At 41.4% G+C, this 20,911-nt stretch overlaps 1 protein-coding gene, 1 long non-coding RNA gene and 1 other non-coding gene across 3 annotated transcripts in view; 2 read left to right on the top strand and 1 right to left on the bottom strand.

Annotated features, from left to right (window-relative positions):
• MAP3K13 (mitogen-activated protein kinase kinase kinase 13) overlaps window positions 1-20,911 on the top strand; it is a 71,853-nt gene that overhangs the window by 20,826 nt on the left and 30,116 nt on the right. The window contains exons 3-7 of the mRNA XM_030931050.1: window positions 140-323; window positions 6,814-7,005; window positions 11,112-11,270; window positions 13,323-13,481; window positions 14,412-14,520. Of these exons, the coding sequence (XP_030786910.1) occupies window positions 140-323; window positions 6,814-7,005; window positions 11,112-11,270; window positions 13,323-13,481; window positions 14,412-14,520 (803 nt within the window). The remainder of the gene's footprint in view (window positions 1-139; window positions 324-6,813; window positions 7,006-11,111; window positions 11,271-13,322; window positions 13,482-14,411; window positions 14,521-20,911) is intronic.
• The window catches only part of LOC115897632, a 40,626-nt gene that overhangs the window by 1,669 nt on the left and 18,046 nt on the right, over window positions 1-20,911 (bottom strand). The window contains exon 4 of the long non-coding RNA XR_004057393.1: window positions 3,240-3,370. This is a non-coding gene — a long non-coding RNA (uncharacterized LOC115897632). The remainder of the gene's footprint in view (window positions 1-3,239; window positions 3,371-20,911) is intronic.
• LOC115892241 lies at window positions 5,589-5,689 on the top strand. Its single transcript, XR_004052132.1, has one exon. It is a non-coding gene; the product is annotated as a small nucleolar RNA U13 (small nucleolar RNA).

Raw genomic sequence — 20,911 nt, 5'->3', positions numbered from 1 at the left:
TAGGAAGGTTCTATCTTTTGGTGGGAGACAGAGGGTAAGGCTCATCCTGGATGATGATGAAGTTGGTACCTTCAGAATGGCCTTGTAGAGTGGTCCCTTCTGAGATCTCTTCAAGCTTATTTCTTGCTTGTGTGCCTAGATACTTGGGAAGTGCCATTTGAGGAGATCTCAGAGCTACAGTGGCTGGGTAGTGGAGCCCAAGGAGCTGTCTTCTTGGGCAAGTTCCGAGCAGAAGAGGTGGCCATCAAGAAAGTGAGAGAACAGAATGAGACGGATATCAAGCATTTGAGGAAGTTGAAGCACCCTAACATCATCGCATTCAAGTAGGTCAAGGCTTTTTTTTTTAAGAAGTAGACCTATTTTCTTTCCCCCAATATAGACACACAAGTTTCTGCTTTGAGAGATATTTCAAAAGCATTCTCTAGTTGTGCTAGGTGCTTTGGGGGGGTATCAAGGAACTATTATATTGGAGTTGTGTCCTCAGGCATCTTATAATCCAGTGGTTCATTTTGCTGAAGTATGTGCTACATGGAAGGAGCATGCACATGGGGCAGATAGGGAAAGTGTGGGTTCTTGCCAAGCAATCAGATCTGCTGCATCAACCTCATTTATCAATGGGATGACAGAGGTTACTTCAATATCACCTGAACAGCCTAAAATTCACTTAAGAAAACAAAGTTGACTGGGTGCAGTGGCTCATGTCTGTAATCCCAGCACTTTGGGAGGCCAAGGCAGGCAGATCACTTGAACCCAGGAGTCTGAGACCAGCCTGGACAACATAGTGGGACCCTGTCTTTTAAAAAAAATTTTAAAAATTAGCTGAATGTGGTAGCACAGGCCTGTAGTCCTAGCTACTTAAGAGGCTGAGGCAGGGGGATTGCTTGAACCTGGGAGGCTGAGGCAGTGTTGAGCCATGTTCATGCTACTGCCCTCCAGCCTAGGTGACAGAGTGAGACTCTGTAAGAAAGAAAGAAAGAAAGAAAGAAGAGAAAGAGAGAAAGAGAGAAAGAGAGAAAGAGAGAAAGAGAGAAAGAGAGAGAGAGAGAGAGGGAGGGAGGGAGGGAGGAAGGTGAGGGAGGAGAGAAAGGAGACGGAAGGAGGAAGGGAGAGGAGAGAGAAAGAGAGAGAGAAAAGAAAAGAGAAAAGAAAGAAAGAGGGAGGCAAGGAAGGAAGGAAGGGAAAGAAGGAAAGAACAAGAAAGAAAGAAAGAAAGAAAGAAAGAAAGAAAGAAAGAAAGAAAGAAAGAAAGAAAGAAAGAGAAAGAAGGAAGGAGAAAGAAAGAGGGAGGGAGGGAAGGAAGGAAGGAAGGACAGGAGGAAGGACGGAAAGAAGGACGGAAGGAAGGAAAAGAAAGAGAGAAAGAAATAGAAAGAAAAGAAAGAAAGACAAAGGTAACATCTGAAGTGATCAAAGAACAGTCAATCCTTGTGTAGTAGATACATATTTTGTATTAGGTTCTGTTAGCATCCCTTCTTAAACATTAACTTGTAATAGCAGGTACCTTTAGAGTATAGCTTCTGGTTTTCCTAGATCCCCTTCCAAGTAATGTCAAACATTCAGCTTTTTTTTTTTTTTTTTTTTTTTTTTTTTTTTTTTTTTTTTTTGAGACGGAGTCTCGCTCTGTCGCCCAGGCTGGAGTGCAGTGGCCGGATCTCAGCTCACTGCAAGCTCCGCCTCCCGGGTTCGTGCCATTCTCCTGCCTCAGCTTCCCGAGTAGCTGGGACTACAGGCGCCTGCCACCTCGCCAGGCTAATTTTTTGTATTTTTAGTAGAGACTGGGTTTCACCGTGTTAGCCAGGATGGTCTCAATCTCCTGACCTCGTGATCCGCCCGTCTCGGCCTCCCAAAGTGCTGGGATTACAGGCTTGAGCCACCATGCCCGGCCAGCTTTCTTAACCTAATGATTGTCAAGTTATTGATAGTAAGTCATATGTTATATTCATTTCACAAGGTGATTGTTTTCAAGAGTCTGTGAACATATCTTTCTAGTCTAGACGATTTTTTTCATAATATTAACTGGGATCCCTAACAGAAGGAGGAGAGTAAAGTTTAAAGGGTGGAAGTGCTGAGCTCTAAATAGATATGATCTCTTCTGCCTGAACCTTTCCCTTGAGTTATCTCCCTCGCTAGCCTTTTAATGTTGCCCTAGGCTTAAACAAATAAGTGGTAAGTGGCTTTAGAGGAAAGAAGGTGGAGAACAGGACAAGTATTTTTAGGTAGGATGAAAGTTTAGAAACTAGAGCTTTGTGATATATTTGATATGTATTTTGCATTCCTGGAAAATAGTATGACCAATGAGGCTACAGCTAGAAGTGGAATAATTTACAAATCCCCCTCCTAAGCTAGGAGAAACTTCTCCCAGCCTCAGCAGTGATCCTTCCTTGATAAAATTCTGATTATAAAGCTAAAAATGTCATGTGATAAGTCTTAATTGGGATCACATCCACGAAGTAAGGAAGGTAAATTTTGGGTACAGGTTTTGTAGAATGGGTTTAAATGAGTACCGAGGTTGAATTTTGATTACCAAACAAGAAGGAAAGGGAAAGACGTGTGAAGAAAGAGAAGCAATCAACCAGGACACCAAGAGACAGAAAGAAGTACTGGATTCGTTTCCTTGTGGAAGGGTCATTCATTCAGAGGGCAGGGAAGAGAGCTGTGGTTGCTGCAGTTAATTCTGTCCTTGGTTGACCTAGTAGGGCCAGGAGGATGTGTGACTAAAATGAAATGCTGCAGAGACAAATTATCATCTTTCCAAAGAGGATACATTTCAAAACACAACGGGGAGATTATTTTAAGCAGACAAACAAGCAGAGACCCTCTTCTTTCTTTCCTTCATTTTACTTCACTGAGACGATCGTCACTTCCAGTATGCTACATCCTCCTAAATGGAAGGAAGGGTCAAAAGCTTCTAAACTTAGATCACTAGGACACTGGGTTTGAGACACAGAATGTTCTGTAGGTGAGTATGGCCTTTTGCCCTCTTCAAGTGACTTAGGCTGTGTGTTGCAGGTAAGAGGGTTTTCCAGCAGGGTGCCCGGGGTCACTGAAAGTAGAAATGTGTCCTAATAAGATGGTGTTGTGAGAAGCTTTATTTTTACTTCCTTTCTTTTGCTTCTTTCTCTTTCTTCCTGTCTTTTTCCCACCTCACCCTTCTGACTCTCCTACCTGCATATGCAGTTTTCAGCATTGTCCTGCTAGTGCCCAACTCTTTAGGCTGAAGATACTTGAATAGTATTTACCTCTACATGGAAAACAATAGTGAGACTGTGTTCCTGGCCCATTACACCATGCTCTTGGGCATTGTGCAGTGTTATGTTTGCAGCCATCTGTGCCATGTGTTGCCTGGCCAATGAATCCCATTCAGGACCGTCTGGAAGATATACGAGGGCATGATTAGATTTTAGTACATCTCTCTGGATACTGATTCCTGTGCTTACAGCTTCTTTTGAAGTTAATAAAAACCACATACAGAAGGGGAAGTACAAGATAAGAATGCTATATTCTTTTTGCATCCAATTTTTTTGTTAATCTTTTAAGAAAACTCAACCTGACTGTTCCTAATGGAATTCAGTGCCAAGGGGAAGAAAAGGTAGCAATTAGAAGTGATTATAGAGCTGTTATTTATAGCTACTAAGAAACCTTGTCATAGTACAGGGCTGATGGAATGATTGCTCCTCATTCGTCAGTCAAGAGAAATAAAAGGTGCGTAACATCACTGTTAGACCGTTTCTATGTGGAACAAGTTAAAACATAGTTGAATAGGAGGCTGAGTACCTTCAAAAATGTTTATGTTGGTATACTTAAGCATATTACATTATACCTGCCATATTTATTAGTTCTCTGTAATGATAATCATTTGTTTGTAGCTGCCAGACACTTGGGTTCACCAAGCTTTCCTAAGAGACATATAACCAGAACTTGAAGAAAATTATTAAAAATCAAGATAAGAATTCTTTGTAGCCTAGGAAATGATAGGAGAGTAATAGAAATAGCTTTGTGGCATTTGACAGGCACATCAGGGCAGAGGGAAATGAAGATTAATTATACTTCTTCATAACCTGCTATTGTTATAAGATCATCATCATCTTCATATGATCAGTGCCGTACGCCATGACCTCTAAATTCTTTCATCGCTTAGAGCAGCTGAAGAGATAGGCATGGGTTGGTAGCTGGCTGAAGACTTTAACTGATGTCTTACAGATACTCTGCTAACTTCTCTAGAAAGTTTCAAAGGAAGGCGTGTATACCCATAAACGATAAGACATAGATTACATATAGTAATTTTTCTTCTCATCCTGAGAACAAAACTGTGAAGTAGAGTTACTATGATCATTCCTTCTTTTATGAGATAATGGTGTTAACATAGGAATTCCCAATGTGCTTGTCTAAACAGAAGTTAAAAAGCTAAAAGGGAGGCAGTCTTGTACAGAGTGTAGAGGGCCTGGACTTTCAAATTAGGCAGACTGAGTTTGAATCCCAGCTCTGTCACTTAATAGTTGTATGATCTAGTTGTGATTAGGACAAGTTATTTTCTCACTCTGAGCCTTACTTATAAAAATGGAAAAGGTAATATTTATCTTACAGTAGTTTGGGGCAGATTAAGTAAGACAAATAAACATGGAAATGTCCTTGAAAAATAGAAGAGGTTCTTTCACGTTAGTTTCCTTCCTCCTCCTCAAGGCCTCTGTACATGTCATTTGCAGGCTTTTTTAGTTAAGAAGGTTGAGGTGAAGGTAACAAACGTTTGTTAAAGACTTGATGTGAACCTCTAGGCCTTGAGGTAGAGAGAATAGAACTTGAAGACCGTTCCCTTTAAGGAGCCTGTAATCTATATGCAGAGAGAAAAACTGCATATAAAGAACTAGTGGCTGTTGTATATCACAGGAATTTAGAGAAGAGAAAGATCTTTTTGGAGGGGAATAATTGGGAAAGGTTTTCATGGATGATGTCGGAATTGATGCAAATATAGGCTACATGGATATATAATACGTTGTATAGGCTGGATGCAGTAGCTCACGCCTGTAATCCCAGCACTTTGGGAGGCCAAGACGCATGGATCACTTGAGTACAGGAGTTTGAGAGCAGTCTGGGCAACAATGACAAAACCCCGTCTCTACTAAAAATAAAAAAATTAGTGGCCAGGAGCAGTGACTGAAGCCTGTAATCCCAGCACTTTGGGAGACTGAGGAGGGCAGATCACCTGATGTCAGGAGTTCAAGACCAGCCTGACCAATATGGTGAAACCCTGTCTCTACTAAAAATACAAAAATTAATAGGCATGGTGGCAAGCGCCTGTAATCCCAGCTACTCAGGAGGCTGAGACAGGAGAATTGCTTGAACCCGGGAGGTGGAGGTTGTGGGGGGCTAAGATTGTGCCACTGCACTCCAGCCTGGGTGATAGAGCCCAAAAAAATAAAAAATAAAAAAAATTAGCCTGGCGTGGTGGTGCACACCTGTAATCCCAGCTACTTGAGGAGGCATGAGAATCACTTGAGCCTGGAAGGCGGAGATTGCACCACTGCACCCCAGCCTGGATGACAGAGCGAGACTCTGTCTGGAAAAAAAAAAAGTTGTATATTGTTTTTCATATTCTTTTGTGATTTGTAAGCATGATTGGGTGTTCACACTCATGGGTGAGATGTGCCTCCTTCCAACCTTGTTACAACGTTAGCACATTACCTATCTGACATAAAAAAAAAAGAGAAATGTTTTTCAAAGATTATGTAAGATGGAAAATTGAGTTGTCTTTGGGTCCTCAGTCTAGTTAGTTATTTTTAATTTGAGTAAAATTCAGCAAATTATATTAAAAATAGAAGTATTTTGTCTGAATTATCTCTCTGTACACTCATAAAACCCTCTAAAACTGTAAAAGGAAGAAATTTTAAATTATTTCTTTTTTTCTTCTTTTTTTTTTTTTTTCTGAGACAGAGTCTCACTCTGTCACCCAGGATGGAGTACAGTGGCACAATCTTTGCTCACTGGAACCTCCTTCTCCCAGGCTCAAGTGATTCTCCTGCCTCAGCCTCCCAAGTAGCTGGGATTACAGGCGTGCACCACTACGCCCGGCTAATTTTTGTATTTTTAGTAGAGACATGGTTTCACCATGTTGGCCAGGCTGGTCTCGAACTCCTGATCTTGGTGATCCACCTGCCTCAGCCTCCCAAAGTGCTGGGATTACAAACATGAGCCACCACACCTGGCCAAATTGTTACTATTTTTTATTTTTGAGATGGAGTCTCACTCCGTTTCCCAGGCTGGAGTACAGTGGCGTGATCTTGGCTCACTGCATCCTCCGCCTCCCGGATTCAAGCAGTTCTCTGCCTCAGTCTCCTGAGTAGCTGGGACTACAGGTATGCGTCACCGTGCCCGGCTAATCTTTTTGTATATTTAGTAGAGATGGGGTTTCACCATCTTGGCCAGGCTGGTCTTGAACTCCTGACCTTGTGATCCACCTGCCTTGGCCTCCCAAATGATTCTTAATGATCTAAAACAACACAGTATCCAGCCTGCACAAACCTCAGAAAAGTGTGCTCTTTGTCCCGGAATGGAAGGGTCCCACAGAAAAGGCACCAGACACAGCACAGCATATAGATATCCAGAGTAAACAAAACAAACGAAAATTGTCTATGTACATCATAGAGAAACCTGTAGACTAGAGAAGGTTCAATGCTAATTTAAGAATCAGAAACTATTATCTATACACATTTAAAAAATAATTTGGGTATAGAATTGGTTTTGATTAACTCTTCTTTAAATATACATATGTATGCATGTATGTGTGTACTGATGTACATGTTTGTGTTTTCTTGGAAGGGGTGTTTGTACTCAGGCCCCATGTTACTGTATTATCATGGAATACTGTGCCCATGGACAACTCTACGAGGTCTTGCGAGCTGGCAGGAAGATCACGCCTCGATTGCTAGTAGACTGGTCCACAGGAATTGCAAGTGGAATGAATTATTTGCACCTCCATAAAATTATTCATCGTGATCTGAAATCACCTAAGTGAGTTCTGGAGCTAATGTTTCAGCTATTTTGTTTTGTTCTTTTGAAATACAGAATATTTATCAACCTCAGTTGACGTTTTCAGACATCATACTTTTAGTTCAGTTTCAATCAGCACAGTGGATAATTCTGTTTGTGCATCTCTTGGGTTATTGTTGACCTACCTGCTTACCTGTATGGCAGATATCTCCAGGTACCTGAAACCACTTTTCCCTCTTGTTGCTTTTAAATCATACAACTGTGAAACAAAATTCATTATGATCTGAAGTATTCACCTTCTATCATCTCAGATAGTTAATGCCAGACCTTCCCATTTGAAGCCTTGGTTTGTTGTTTTCCATGTGTTCAAAAAACTTTTTAAACTGAGTTTCAGAAATGTATACAACAGGATAAAATGGATAAATAAGAAACAGGCTAGCTGGGTGGAGTGGCTCACGCCTGTAATCCTAGCACTTTGGGAGGCCAAGGCGGGTGGATCACTTGAGGTCAGGAGTTCGAGACCAGCCTGACCAACACGGTGAAACCCTGTCTCTACTAAAAATGTAAAAAATTAGCCAGGCGTGGTAGCAGGCGCCTGTAGTCCCAGCTACTTGAGAGGTTGAGGCAGCAGAATTGCTTGAACCTAGGAGGAAGAGGTTGTAGTGAGCTGAGATTGCACCACTGGACTCTGGCCTGAGCGACAGAGCAAGACTCCATCTCAAAAATAATAATAATAATAATAATGAAACAGAGGCAAAGGAAAAGTAAAAACATTAGAACTAAAAATTGTTCACAAATTACATGCCATGAGATTCTATAGATGTGGACTATACATTTGGCTTTGAGCTTCTAGTGTCTAAGCAAGGAGGAAATAAACAGTTATAAGGTTCACAATGGCCACAGGAAAAATAAACACTGGCTATGTAAGAGAAGCAGGGCTGTTTCTAGTAATCTCTGTTTTCAAAAGGATTTCTTGGCTACTAATCACTTTAAGAGGAGTGTGTAGTTAGTTCCCCAAATTGCATGAAGAAGGAAATTGATAAAATGATTTATTTCAGTGTAACTCCTGTTTTTCAACATTATTTTTGTTATTTATCATCACATTTTGGGTAGATGAGCAGAAGATTAATCTCTTCAAAATATATTTGTAGCCTAGGCAATATAGTGAAACCCCATCTCTACAAAAAATTAAAAATTTAGCCAGGCATGGTAGTCCAAGCTACTCAGGAGGCTGAGGTGGGAGAATCACTTAAGCCTGGAAGGTCAGGGCTACAGTAAGCCATGATCACACCACTGCACTCTAGCCTGGACAACAGAGCACAACCCTGTCTCAAAAAATAATCAAAATAAAATATATATATTCATTTATTGTATATACACACACATGTATATATATTTGCATAGTGCTTTCATGGTTTACAATATCTTGGGGGGGATCCATGATCACATCTTTGATCCTGGCAAAAACTGTGAGGGATTTGTAACAAGTATTGTTATTCTTATTTTATGTAAGGGAAACTAGAGCTTAGCCCAAAGTCATGGGGCTAGGACTTGAACCTAGAATTTCTGAACCAAAGGCTGCTGCATCCTACCTCATTATGTGACGGTAGGGGATTCACAGTGAATCCTGCCTTTCCTCCATGGACAGTATAAATCAATCCTTCATTATAAACTTCAAAACAGCTCTTATTTATCACCATCATCCTCAGCAATTACAGTGCTTAGTTGACTGAACAACCTCCCCCTTGCTTTACTTGCAAGTAAACATGATTGTGTAGTGTTCATTTCTTCTGTTCACATTCTTACGCTGTTGCTTTTGCCATTCAGTGCATACAGGTAAGGACATTAACTACCTGAAGGCCTCTTTGCATGGTCTCCTTTTTAACCACTTTGTTCTCCTTGTGAATTAATCTTAGAGGGAAGGAGTCAGGAAGCCGTAGAATAGAGTAGTGAATGGGTTACCCAGTAAGCCTTTCCGTCTATTAACAGTAACACTCCCAACCCCAGCAGCTTTGGCTTCTTTGGGTTTCAAGCTGACTTTGAGAAGACAGGGATCCATCTGACTTGCTGTAACAAGAGATCTCATTACCTACATTAAGTCTACAGGCTCTGTGACCCCAACTTTGTCTCAGAGAAGATTTCAGAAAAGTTCTAATGTTATATTTCTCTGGTCTTCTCCCAAGTCCATCCTCTCTTGTCATACCAACGGAGGCAGAGAGGAAGTTCCCAGAAAGGGTTCCCTGTTTTAGGGGCTAACTGCCTACTCTCACTTTCATGGTGTGTGATATCAGTTCTCCAATTCTCTCATCCCATAATATTTTAATCCTTATGCATTTTCACTAAGACTAACACTGTTAAATCAAAACTCCTAAGTTAGATAAATTTTACATATTAGGTGCAAAACCAGGGCATGGAGGATGGTATTCAAAAGCAATTGTAAGCTCTGAGCTATTTGGTAAATAGCCATTGGGGTTGGGGTTGTGAGCCTGGTAAATATGAAGGAATCCCTGGTTCAAATGGAGAAGCAAGGGGATAGAGTCAGATGTTTTCTGCTTTACAGCCTCCTCAATTCTGATACTATTTGAAGATGAAGACTCTTTTTTTTTTTTTTTTTTTTTTGAGACAGAGTCTCGCTCTGTGGCCCAGGCTGGAGTGCAGTGGTGCGAACTCCACTCACTGCAAGCTCCGCCTACTGGGTTCACACCATTCTCCTGCCTCAGCCTCCCGAGTATCTGAGACTACAGGCGCCCGCCACCACACCTGTAAGCCTCTCATCATTAAATGTAGGTCCCTAGATCATTAAAGCCTCTGAAACCCTAAGTCATTAACTTTCTAATGTTCTGAACAGGTTGTTTCAAGTGAGATCGATCTAGGGTGTGAAGCTGTCAATTTGGTACCAGATTGTATTCATCTTCAAGGCTGGCACGAGCACTTGGCCTCAGGTCACATTTTCAGATAACTACTATGACAAGTAAAACACTACTGGTGTGGAATTTACTTAAGCTTGGATTTATTTCTGCTTTTCCTTAGCAGCACTAGTGAAATCCCAGCATATATATTAGCCTTCTAAGGTAATGAATCCCAAATATCATGGTCTCATGCATGATATTAGTTGGCTATCATTTAAACAGTGTTTAAAAAGAAGTATTCTTTTTAATGGGCTGGCTAAAGCCAGCAAGGATGGAAACCAATATTTATTGATAACGGTGCCTAACATATCTTATCTCATTTAATTCAAATGAAAATTCAATGAGATTGTTATTAGAGGTCTATCACCCCTTATCCAAAACTCTTGAAGCAAGATATTTTCAGAAAGGTAGTGCACTACCTTAGACATCCAGCGAGGTCTGGAGCAGTACCCTAAAATCAACCACATTAACAAATCTGCAGCAAAACCTGTTGTTCACACAAAATGGGATGAAGAAAGTGAGTTTGCCTTATACATGTGAAAAAAATATAAGCTGATTGAGAACTGTTTGTATTTTCAAATTGTGGATAAGAATGAAGAGTCTCCATCCTACATATGAGAAAACTGGCTTAGAAGAGTTAAATAAGGCTGGGTGCAGTGGCTCACACCTGTAATCCCAACACTTTGGGAGACTGAGATGGGAGGATCACCTGAGGTCAGGAGTTTGAGACCAGCCTGACCAACATAGAGAAACCCCATCTCTACTAAAAATACAAAAATTAGCTGGGCATGGTGGCAGGTGCCTGTAATTGCAGCTACTTGGGAGGCTGCGGCAAGGAGAAAATCCCTTGAACCCAGGAGGCAGAGGTTGCAGTCAGCTGAGATCGTGCCATTGCACTCCAACCTGGGCGGCAAGAGTAAAACTCTGTCTCAAAAAAAAAAAAAAAAAAGAAGAGTTAAGTAACTTGGCAAAGGTCGCACAGCAAGTGGAAGAGGCAGCATAAGACTAGGTGTTAAAAGCCTGTTACGCTAAGCTGCCTCACAAGTATGAATGATGTTATTTCTAGTGTATAGCCAATGCCCCAGTGACATTGGAAACTGCAAGCTGAACGCTACAAGATAGGAAGCAGCAGATAAAGTCTTCCGTTTCAGCCATTTAGAATCATGGTTTTCATTAGTACTAACGATCTGGATGTTTTCTTTTTATTTCTTTTTAAAGTGTTTTAGTGACCCACACAGATGCAGTAAAAATTTCTGATTTTGGTACGTCTAAGGAACTCAGTGACAAAAGTACCAAGATGTCATTTGCCGGCACAGTCGCATGGATGGCGCCAGAGGTGATACGGAACGAACCCGTATCTGAGAAAGTTGATATATGGTGAGTGGCGCCACCAGTTGTGCCAACTAAAAAGCCTTTTCCCACTTTCGCCCTATTAGCACTGTCTTCCTTCAGCGCTTACTTTTCCAGAATATTCTTGAGTGTTGTCCACTTTTGGTTGATTTCAGCCTCATATTGTCTGAGGTACTTGCCAGTATGGTGATATATGGGGAGAAGGATTAGGGGGAATGAGGGTGACTCTCCACTCAGTAAGTCATCAGTTTGGGGGACCTCAGAGAATATGCTGAATTTTCTAGAAAACTGAAAGTTTACTTCAAATGATCATTTAGTATGGAAGTCTTCCTGAAATGTGTTACATAATTCTCACCTTCTTGAGTAAAGTACAAGAGCTTACCTATTCTCAATGACTCAGGTCATCACTACACATATCAATAATGTACTTTGCTGTGATACAATTATGTTCTCTAGACACGTTTGAGATGTAGGAGGTTGTTTTGCCCTTTTATTGAACAGCCTCTATAGGCTATGATTTTTAAAAAAGATCTCTATAACATTTCTTCTGAGGTTATGTCTTTTTATTAACAGTATTTTTCCCTGTAATAGCTTTTCTTCTACCCTTAAAATTGGCAACTAGTAACTTTTAGGCTTAAAACCAAAATAATAGCGCATGTCAAAATTGCATGTAATACCAGAGTAAATAGGATAAAGTAGAAATGTGGGGTCATTTGTAATTTAGATAGTCATTACCAAAGTACCCTCCTTAGGGATTACTAATTGATGTTCCCACCGGAAATATGTAAGAGTGTTTTCTCAGTCTCACCAACAAAATGTGCTAAACTCTTGGATTTTTGCCAATCATATAGGTAAAAAACTGTATCTTGGGTGCATTCCTCTCGGGACAAGTAAGCCTATACATTTGTTCATATGTGTTAGAGCCCTCATATTTTCTTATTTGTGAATGGCTCATAATCTTTGCTCAGCTTTCTGATTTTTACTCATAATTTATCAGAGTATTTTATATATTAAGGAGATTCACATTTTGTGTAAATTGTAGATAATTCACATTTTGTTATTTTGCTGATGGTACTTTTTCCCTTGTCAGATTTTGAAAATACAGTTTCATCTATCAATTTCTCCTTTTATGGCTTTTAGATTTCATGGTTTAAAAAGTCTTTTTTTTTTTTTTTTTTTTATTATACTTTAAGTTCTAGGGTACATGTGCATAACGTGCAGGTTTGTTACATATGTATACTTATGCCATGTTGGTGTGCTGCACCCATAAAAGCCAGGCACGGTGGCTCACACCTGTAATTCCAGCACTTTGGGAGGCCGAGGTGGGTGAATCACTTGAGGTCAGGGGTTCAAGACCAGCCTGGCCGACATGGTGAAACCCCATCTCTACTAAAAACACAAAAAATTAGTCAGGCGTGGTGGCACATGCCTGTGATCCCAGCTACTTGGGAGGCTGAGGGGCAGGAGAATCGCTTGAACCCAGGAGGTGGAGGTCACAGTGAGCCAAGATCACGTCACTGCACTCCAGCCTACGTGACGGAGCGAGATTCTGTCTTTAAAAAAAAAAAAAAAAGTGTTTAACACTCCTAGATAATTTTTTAACTCCTTATTTTTAGAAGATTTTTATGGTTTCATTTTTCTATTTAAATCTTTGATTCAAGTGAAATGTATCTTGATTTATGGTGAGTTATAGATTTAATTTTTTTCCCAGGTATTCCAACAACATTTTTTGACTAATCAATTTTTACCCGCTGGTTTGTGATGTCACTTCTATCTTACATTCAATTCCTAAATGTATTTGGTTTATTTCTGGATTTCTTGTCCAGTCCGTTATTCTGGTTGTCTGTTCACACACACGAGTTAATTATTCAAGTTTTAATTTCTGGTAGTATTGATTACCCCACATAGAATTTTTTCTTTTTTTTCCAGAGTTGTCCCAGATGTTTCTGTTTTTCTTATAGCAATACTAGAATTTTAAAACTGGGTATATGTACTAATTTGATTTAAATTAATAAAGAGCTAAAATACAAATCAGTCTTTCTGAAACATCTTCTGTACATGTTCCTGGTGCTACTGTAGGTCTTTTGGAGTGGTGCTTTGGGAGCTGCTGACAGGAGAGATCCCTTACAAAGATGTAGATTCTTCAGCCATTATCTGGGGTGTTGGAAGCAACAGCCTCCACCTTCCAGTTCCTTCGACTTGCCCTGATGGATTCAAAATCCTTATGAAACAGACGTGGTAAGAATATTGTCTCTAAAACAATAGGGAGGTCTCCAATGTGTATTTGAAGTGAATCTCCTGGTGGTGGAAAGAATAGGAGCTTTGGAGTGGGAGAATCTTGGGTTCAAATACTAGCTCTGCCCCTTTCTATCTGTGCAATTTTGGGCATGTTATCCAATATCAGTTTTCTCATTTGTAAAATAGAGACAACACCGACTCATAGAGTTATTGTGTTGTAATTAATGAAAATTTAGAAATAAAGAACTTGGTATGATTATCTTGAAATAGTAGGCCTTGGCCAATGATAGCTATTATTTCTTTGCTAGTCCTAATGGACTATTATTAAATAGGTCACTGGTCCTAGATTTCCATTTCATCATTAGAGGTATCTCATAATTACGTTTTCCTTTTGCTCTTCAGTATATCAAAACTGTACTGCAGGGCAGCCAGGCACACAATTACAGGTGGCTCACACCTGTAATTCTAACACTGTGGGCGGCAGAGGTGGGAGGATCGCTTGAGGCCAGGAGTTCAAGAGCAGCTTGGGCAACATAGCGAGACCCCATCTCTACTTTAAAAACATAAAATAAAATAAAATATAAATAAAAAACTGTACTGCAGGGCCAGGCATGGTGGCTCATGCCTGTAATCCCAACACTATGGGAGGCTGAGGCAGGAGGATCACTTGAACCCAGAAGTCTGAGATAAGCCTAGGCAACATAGTGAGACCCTGTCTCTGAAACAATAAATAAATAAATAAATTTAAAGAAATGTTAAAACTGTACTGAGATACAATTCAGTTGTGCTATCCTGATATAATGGAGTACCGCTGATTTTACTCAGATATAGCCATTTTGAAGTAAACAGTCTTTTTCATAAAGTAAAATAAAATCTTCATTCTCCTGGACACAACTTCTGAAATGCACATACTGTCTTTTTCACTTTTAGGCAGAGCAAACCTCGAAACCGACCTTCTTTTCGGCAGACACTCATGCATTTAGACATTGCCTCTGCAGATGTACTTGCCACCCCACAAGAAACTTACTTCAAGTCTCAGGTAAGCTGGGAAACTCTACCAGGTGCTACTAAACAGATAGAGAACTCTCAGTGAAAAAAAGTAACTCTTAGAAGGGCCCATTGTGTTTGTTATAATGGTTATATAACTCTATTCATGGTGAAACAATAAATATGTTACTTCACACATGACATCTTAGAGTTTTTAAAGCACTTAACATATATTAATAAATCATTTGAACAAACACGTGTTGGCCAGGCATGGTGGCTCACGTCTATAATCCAGCACTTTGGGAGGCCGAGGCAGGCAGATCACCTGAGGCTGGGAGGTCAAGACCAGCCTGACCAACATGGAGAAACCCCCACTCTACTAAAAATACAAAATTAGCTGGGTGTGGTGGCACATGCCTGTAGTCCCAGCTACTCAGGAGGCTGAGGCAGGAGAATCGCTTGAACCTGGGAGGCAGAGGTTGTGGTGAGCCGAGATCGTGCCATTGCACTCCAGCCTGGGCAACAAGAGCTAAACTCTGTTTCAAAAAAATAAAAGGAAAAGAAAAAAACGTGTCAGAATATCATCCTTATAGTGGCTTCTGGTAAAACTGCTGAATAGAAAAGAGAAAAAGAAGATATGAAAGCTGTAATGTACATACATCTGAATTAGGATTACTGCCGACCTTCAGGAAAGTATTGTCTTCTTTGAAGCAGCAAAGCTGAAGTACAGAGGTGGGAGGTTAAATAACAGAATGAGCCTGTGATAGAGCTTGGCCCAGAGAGAACCTTTTCTCTAAGAATGTCACCTAGTAGCTCCAAATAAGTATAATTTAATGTATCTGTTAGCCACTACTGTACAACAAACCATCTCAAAACTTTTATTTTTATTTTCTGAGACAAGGTCTCACTCTGTCAACCAGACAGGAGTACAGGGGTTTGATCTCAGCTCACTGTAGCCTTCACCTCCTGGGCTCAAGCAATCCTCCCACTTCAGCCCCCCAAGTACCTAGGACTGCAAGCATGCACCACCACACCTGGCTAATTTTTGTTTTTGTTTTTTTGATAGATACGGTGTTTCACCATGTTGCCCAGGCTGGTCTAAAACTCCTGGGCTCAAGCGATCTGACTGCCTCGGCCTCCCAAAGTGCTGGGAATATAGGCATGAGCCATTGCCTGGCCCCATCCCAAAACTTATGACTTACAACAGTAAGCATTTATGTATATGTAGCTCATGATTCTATGGGTTGGCAGTTTGGGTTAGGCAGTTCTACTGGCTTTGACTGGGCTCACTTGTGTCTGCGGTGAGTTGCCAGGTCAGCTGGGAGGCTGGCTGGTCCTAGATGTCTCATTCACATGCCTGACAATTGGCTGGCTATTAGCTAGAGCACCTTGCTTCTCCTCCACATGGCCTCCACTCCTCCAGCAGGCCACCTTGGGCTTGTTCTCATGGTGTTCTCAGGGTAACAAATGTAATGAGAGAGCAAGTCCCAATGCACAGGTGATTTCCAAGCCTGTGCTTCATTATTCCTGCTAATGTTCCATTGGCCAAGCAAGTCACAGGCCAACCCAGATTCTTGAGACTGAGAAATAGGCTTCACCTCTTGACAAGAGAATCTGCTACCGTACATTGTAAGGGCACAGATCTGGAGAGGGGAAGAATTGGTGGCAATTAAATTAAAAGGCTGCAAATGTCATAAGGATTGGTCATCTAACCACTATCAATGTGGATAGGGGGTGGTAAGAGATGAAATCTTTTTTTTTTTTTTCTGAGATGGAGTTTCACTCTGTCACCCAGGCTGGAGTACAGTGGTGCGATCTCGGCTCACTGCAAACTCCACTTCCCAGGTTCACGCCATTCTCCTGCCTCAACCTCCTAAGTGGCTGGGACTACAGGTGCCCGCCACCACGCCTGGCTAATTTTTTGTATTTTTAGTAGAGACGGGGTTTCACCGTGTTAGCCAGGATGGTCTCGATCTCCTTACCTTGTGATCCGCCTGCCTCGGCCTCCCAAAGTGCTGGGATTACAGGCTTGAGCCACTGCACCCGGCCGAGATGACTATTTAATAAGGCCCTTATCCCTTCCAGACCCAGGCAATATCAAAAGGGATGGAACTATAACTTTGGAAATAAATGTGATGATCCCGAATTATAGCTGTATGCTTATAGAACGTAACACAATTATTACCTAATTTCTCATTTCTCATATAGCTTTATCTCACTTAATGTTATTGTGCTTCAGAAATGAATTTTTGTAAAGTGAATCCATCTCCCCGCTGACTTCCAGTATTTCAGATTCATTCTCAGAAAAGACATTTTATTAGCAATTGGCATTTCAGCCTCCTTCTCATAGCCCCTCATCCCTGAAGGGCGATGAGTTTACCCACCAGGAAAGTATCTGATGAAAACAGTACTGGACTTTGGGAGGGGCGTCATCCCTGGGAGCTGAACAAGTCCTTAAATATGCTTTTCACTTTGGGAGGCCGAGGTGGGCAGATCACGAGGTCAAGAGATAGAGACCATCCTGGCCAACATGGTGAAACCCCGTCTCTACTAAAAATACAAAAATTCGCTAGGTGTGGTACCACGCACCTGTAGTCCTAGCTACTTGGGAGGCTGAGGCAGGAAAATCACTTAAACCGAGGAGGCGGAGGTTGCAGTGAGCCGAGATCGCACCACTGCACTCCAGCCTGGGCGACAGAGCAAGACTCCATCTAAAAAAAAAAAAAAAAAAAAAAAATATATATATATATATATATATACTTTTCTACCTGCCCCTACCAGAGGCTTGGAGTACTTCTGTGGTGTCTGATACACAGAGAGACACTCTGCCTATCAGATAGATATTGAGGAATATCTTAGTAAAGGCACAGGGCTTGTTTTTATTTTTGTCTTTAATTGAAGTTTCTAAGAAATGATAAATCAGAGACTCCTGTTACCAAAGTTCTAACACACTCTCTGTGATCCATAAACTTAGCTCTCCCCACAACTGTGTCTTTAAGTAGTCAGGCTTGCCCCTATTGTTTTTTTACTATTTCTAAGAAATTATTATGTTAGTAAAGTGTTTGTTTTCAGAGGAAATAAGATGAGGCAGGAGGTTGACTTCATGACATTTCCTACATTCTTTGATATACATTCAGATCAATTCCCTTAGCACTATCACCCATCTGTTCAAATACATGTAGGTATGGGGCACTGGGCAAGAAATCTTTCAAATATCTTCTGTTTGTATTCAGAAAAAACACTTAACCCTTTTGTGAAATGAAAGAGAATAATAGTACTCTCGAGGAAATCTTGCAAACTTTAAGATATGGTTGTGATCACAGCTTTGCTTCTTCTTCTTCTTCTTCTTTTTTTTTTTTTTTTTTTTGAGACGGAGTCTTGCTCTGTCTTACCCAGGCTGGAGTGCAGTGGTGTGATCTCTGCTCACTGCAGCCTCCACCTCCCAGGTTCCAGCAATTCTCCTGTCTCAGCCTCCCGAGTAGCTGGGACTACAGGCATGTGCCACCACACTCGGTTAATTTTTGTATTTTTAGTAGAGATGGGGTTTTACCATGTTGGCCAGGCTGGTCTCGAACTTTTCACCTCAGGTGATCCACCCACCTCGGCCTCCCAAAGTGCTGGGATTACAGGTGTGAGCCACCGTGCACAGCCAACTTTGCTTCCTTTACAATAAAACTGTACATACCATAATTTTGAAAAGCAATTTCTGATGATGGTATTAAGTCACAAGCCATTGAGACAGTCAATATAAGTTTATATATTTGGAAAAACTTCTAATTCTGAACAGATGTTACTTAAGCCCTCCTAAAATGTCACTTCTGAAGCCAGTCCCACATTTTCTGAGAACCTACCACGTGCAGAGCCCTGTGCAGGGCAGCTAAGTTAGCCACAGCCGGTGTCCTCACCTGAACCGCTCCCAGATTATCAAGATACCCATAGCATGGAGCATTAACATTGAACTCAGAAAAGGTTCTCTTGGGAGAAGAATAGGAGGAGAGAATAGGAGAGGAGGTCAGAAGAGGAGAGAAGAGGGGAGAAGAAAACTTAGTACATTAAGCATCTAAGTCTGCTCAGGCTGCTACAACAAAGTGTCACACACTGGGTGGCTTAGAAACAACAGAAGTTAATCTCATGGTTCTGGAGACTGAGAAGTCCAAGGCACCAGCAGAGTTGGTGTCTGGTGAGAGCCTGAGTTCTGGTTCCTAGGTGATGCCTTCTGACTGTGTCCTCACAAGGTAGAAGGGTGAACAAGCTCCCTTGGGCCTATTTGATAAGGGCACTTTTCTCATTCATGAGGGCTCTGTCCCCATGACCTAATTACTTCCCCAAAGCCCTACCTCCTAATAGCATTCCCTTGGGGTTAAGATTTCAGCATATGAATTTGGAGGGGACACAAACACTCAGACCACAGCAGCATTTTTTCATATTCACTTATTCTTCCACATTTTTTCCCCGACATAAAATTTCACTTCTCCTTAAATAGCTCCAAATCTGCTATTTTGCTACCTCCTAGAATTTTCTCCATATTTATAAGTCAATTTGTCTCTGGATCTGAAAGTCAGGCTACCTCTAGCTAATATGAACTGGCTAGTGAGGTACTACAAATGGCAAGAGACCTTTAGTCTAAACCCCGTCCTGTCACTTCATACTGTGTGGTCTTGGCTAAGTCACTCAGTTACACTAAACCTCAGCTAATTCACCAAAACAATGAAGATAATCATATCTTCTCTTCCTTAGAGAGTTTCTGTGAGGAGCAAATGAAAAGATAAAACTGCAAATGCATTGTAGACCGTCAAGAACAGTTTGATCGTAAGATGTCATTATTCTTGGCTGGGTACAGTGGCTCATGCCTGTAATCCCAGCACTTTGGGAGGCTGAGGTGGGTGGATCACTTGAGGTCAGGAGTTCGAGATCAGCCTGGCCAACATGGCAAAACCCTGTGTCTACTAAAAATACAAAAAATTAGCCAGGGGTGGTGGTGGGCACCTGTAATCCCAGCTACTTGGGAGGCTGAGGCACGAGAATTGCTTGAACCCAGGAGGCAGAGGTTGCAGTGAGCTGAGATCGAGCCACTGCACTCCAGCCTGGGCAATAGAGCAAGACTCCATCTCAAAAAAAAAAAAAAAAAGATATCATTATATCATTATTCTTGAGTTGCATATGATAGCATAAAACAAAAATGAAGGTGTTATTATTCACCTTAATTTTTGTAGCTTTATACTAAGCTACAAAAATTAAGCCTCCTTTGGGTTGTTACATTCTGGATTCTTTTTCTGATGAACTCCTGAGATGAGTAAGATGGCAGCCAGGGAATCCTATTGTGTTTGACTTTATCCTGCCCTGGTAGAGAAGAACTGGCTTTTTGGCAGGCACATGTTCTTTCTATAGTCCTCTTGTACCTGAGGCCTTGCCTCCTTCTGCCTGCTTAGATCCTCTCAACGTCAATTATCAATCAATAGTTGTTAGCCCCTGGTCTCCACTTTCTACCAAAACTGTCAGTCAAGAGGTGCTGCCAAGAGCCCAGCTGACTCCTTCCTGAGAGAAAATGTGTCATTCGTTTCTCGTCAACAGCACATGTATAAAGACGTAGCCTATATAGAGCAGATGAACAAAGCAACTGATTTCAATACAGTATTAGATTCTGCCAAAGCTATTGCTTCGTTGCTAGACAATCACCCATTTCTCCAAATAGGCAACTACTGTTCTTGGTATTCAATTACATTTGATATGAGTCTTTAGAAAACATTTTCACCCCATTCCAGATCCCAGCTGCTAGGCGGATCGTGTGCCTGACTTTGAAGCTCTCTCAGCCCCCTGCCTTTGAACTATTCTAGTGTTCTCTTGAGTGCCACTGTGACCACCCAGAAATTCAGGGACTGGGAGTTGCAGAGACACCCCAACTCTGAGGTTAGACTCTGCTGCCTTAAAAGTAATCTTCTTGTGAGGGAGCAGATGCATATGCAGAGGCTGGACACTCACATCAGGGAAGGAGTCGTGTGCCCAGTAAGGGTTGGACTGGACCCCACTATGGCTTTTCTGATTCCATCTGATTTCCCTTTACTAAGCCCCCAACATCTTGCTGCTGTACTCCTTAAGCTAGGCTGGAACTGGCTCAATTTCTTTTTTTGTTGTTGTTTTTTATTTACTTTTTTAAAAGTGTGGTAAAATAAAGATAGTATAAAATTTGCCATTTTAACCATTAAAAAAAAATTTTTTTTTTTTGAGATAGAGTTTCACTCTTGTCACCCAGGCTGGAGTGCAATGGCGTTGTCACCCAGGCTAGAGTGCAATGGCGTGATCTCAGCCCACTGCAACCTCCACCTCCTGAGTTCAAGCTATTCTCCTGCCTCAGCCTCCCGAGTAGCTGGGACTACAGGCACCTGCCACCATACCGGCTAATTTTTTGTATTTGTAGTAGAGATGGGGTTTCACCATGTTGGCCA

Source organism: Rhinopithecus roxellana, chromosome 1 (genome assembly GCF_007565055.1).
Source record: "Rhinopithecus roxellana isolate Shanxi Qingling chromosome 1, ASM756505v1, whole genome shotgun sequence".
Classification (NCBI taxonomy): Eukaryota; Metazoa; Chordata; class Mammalia; order Primates; family Cercopithecidae; genus Rhinopithecus; species Rhinopithecus roxellana.
This window is presented reverse-complemented; position numbering and strand designations above follow the sequence as displayed.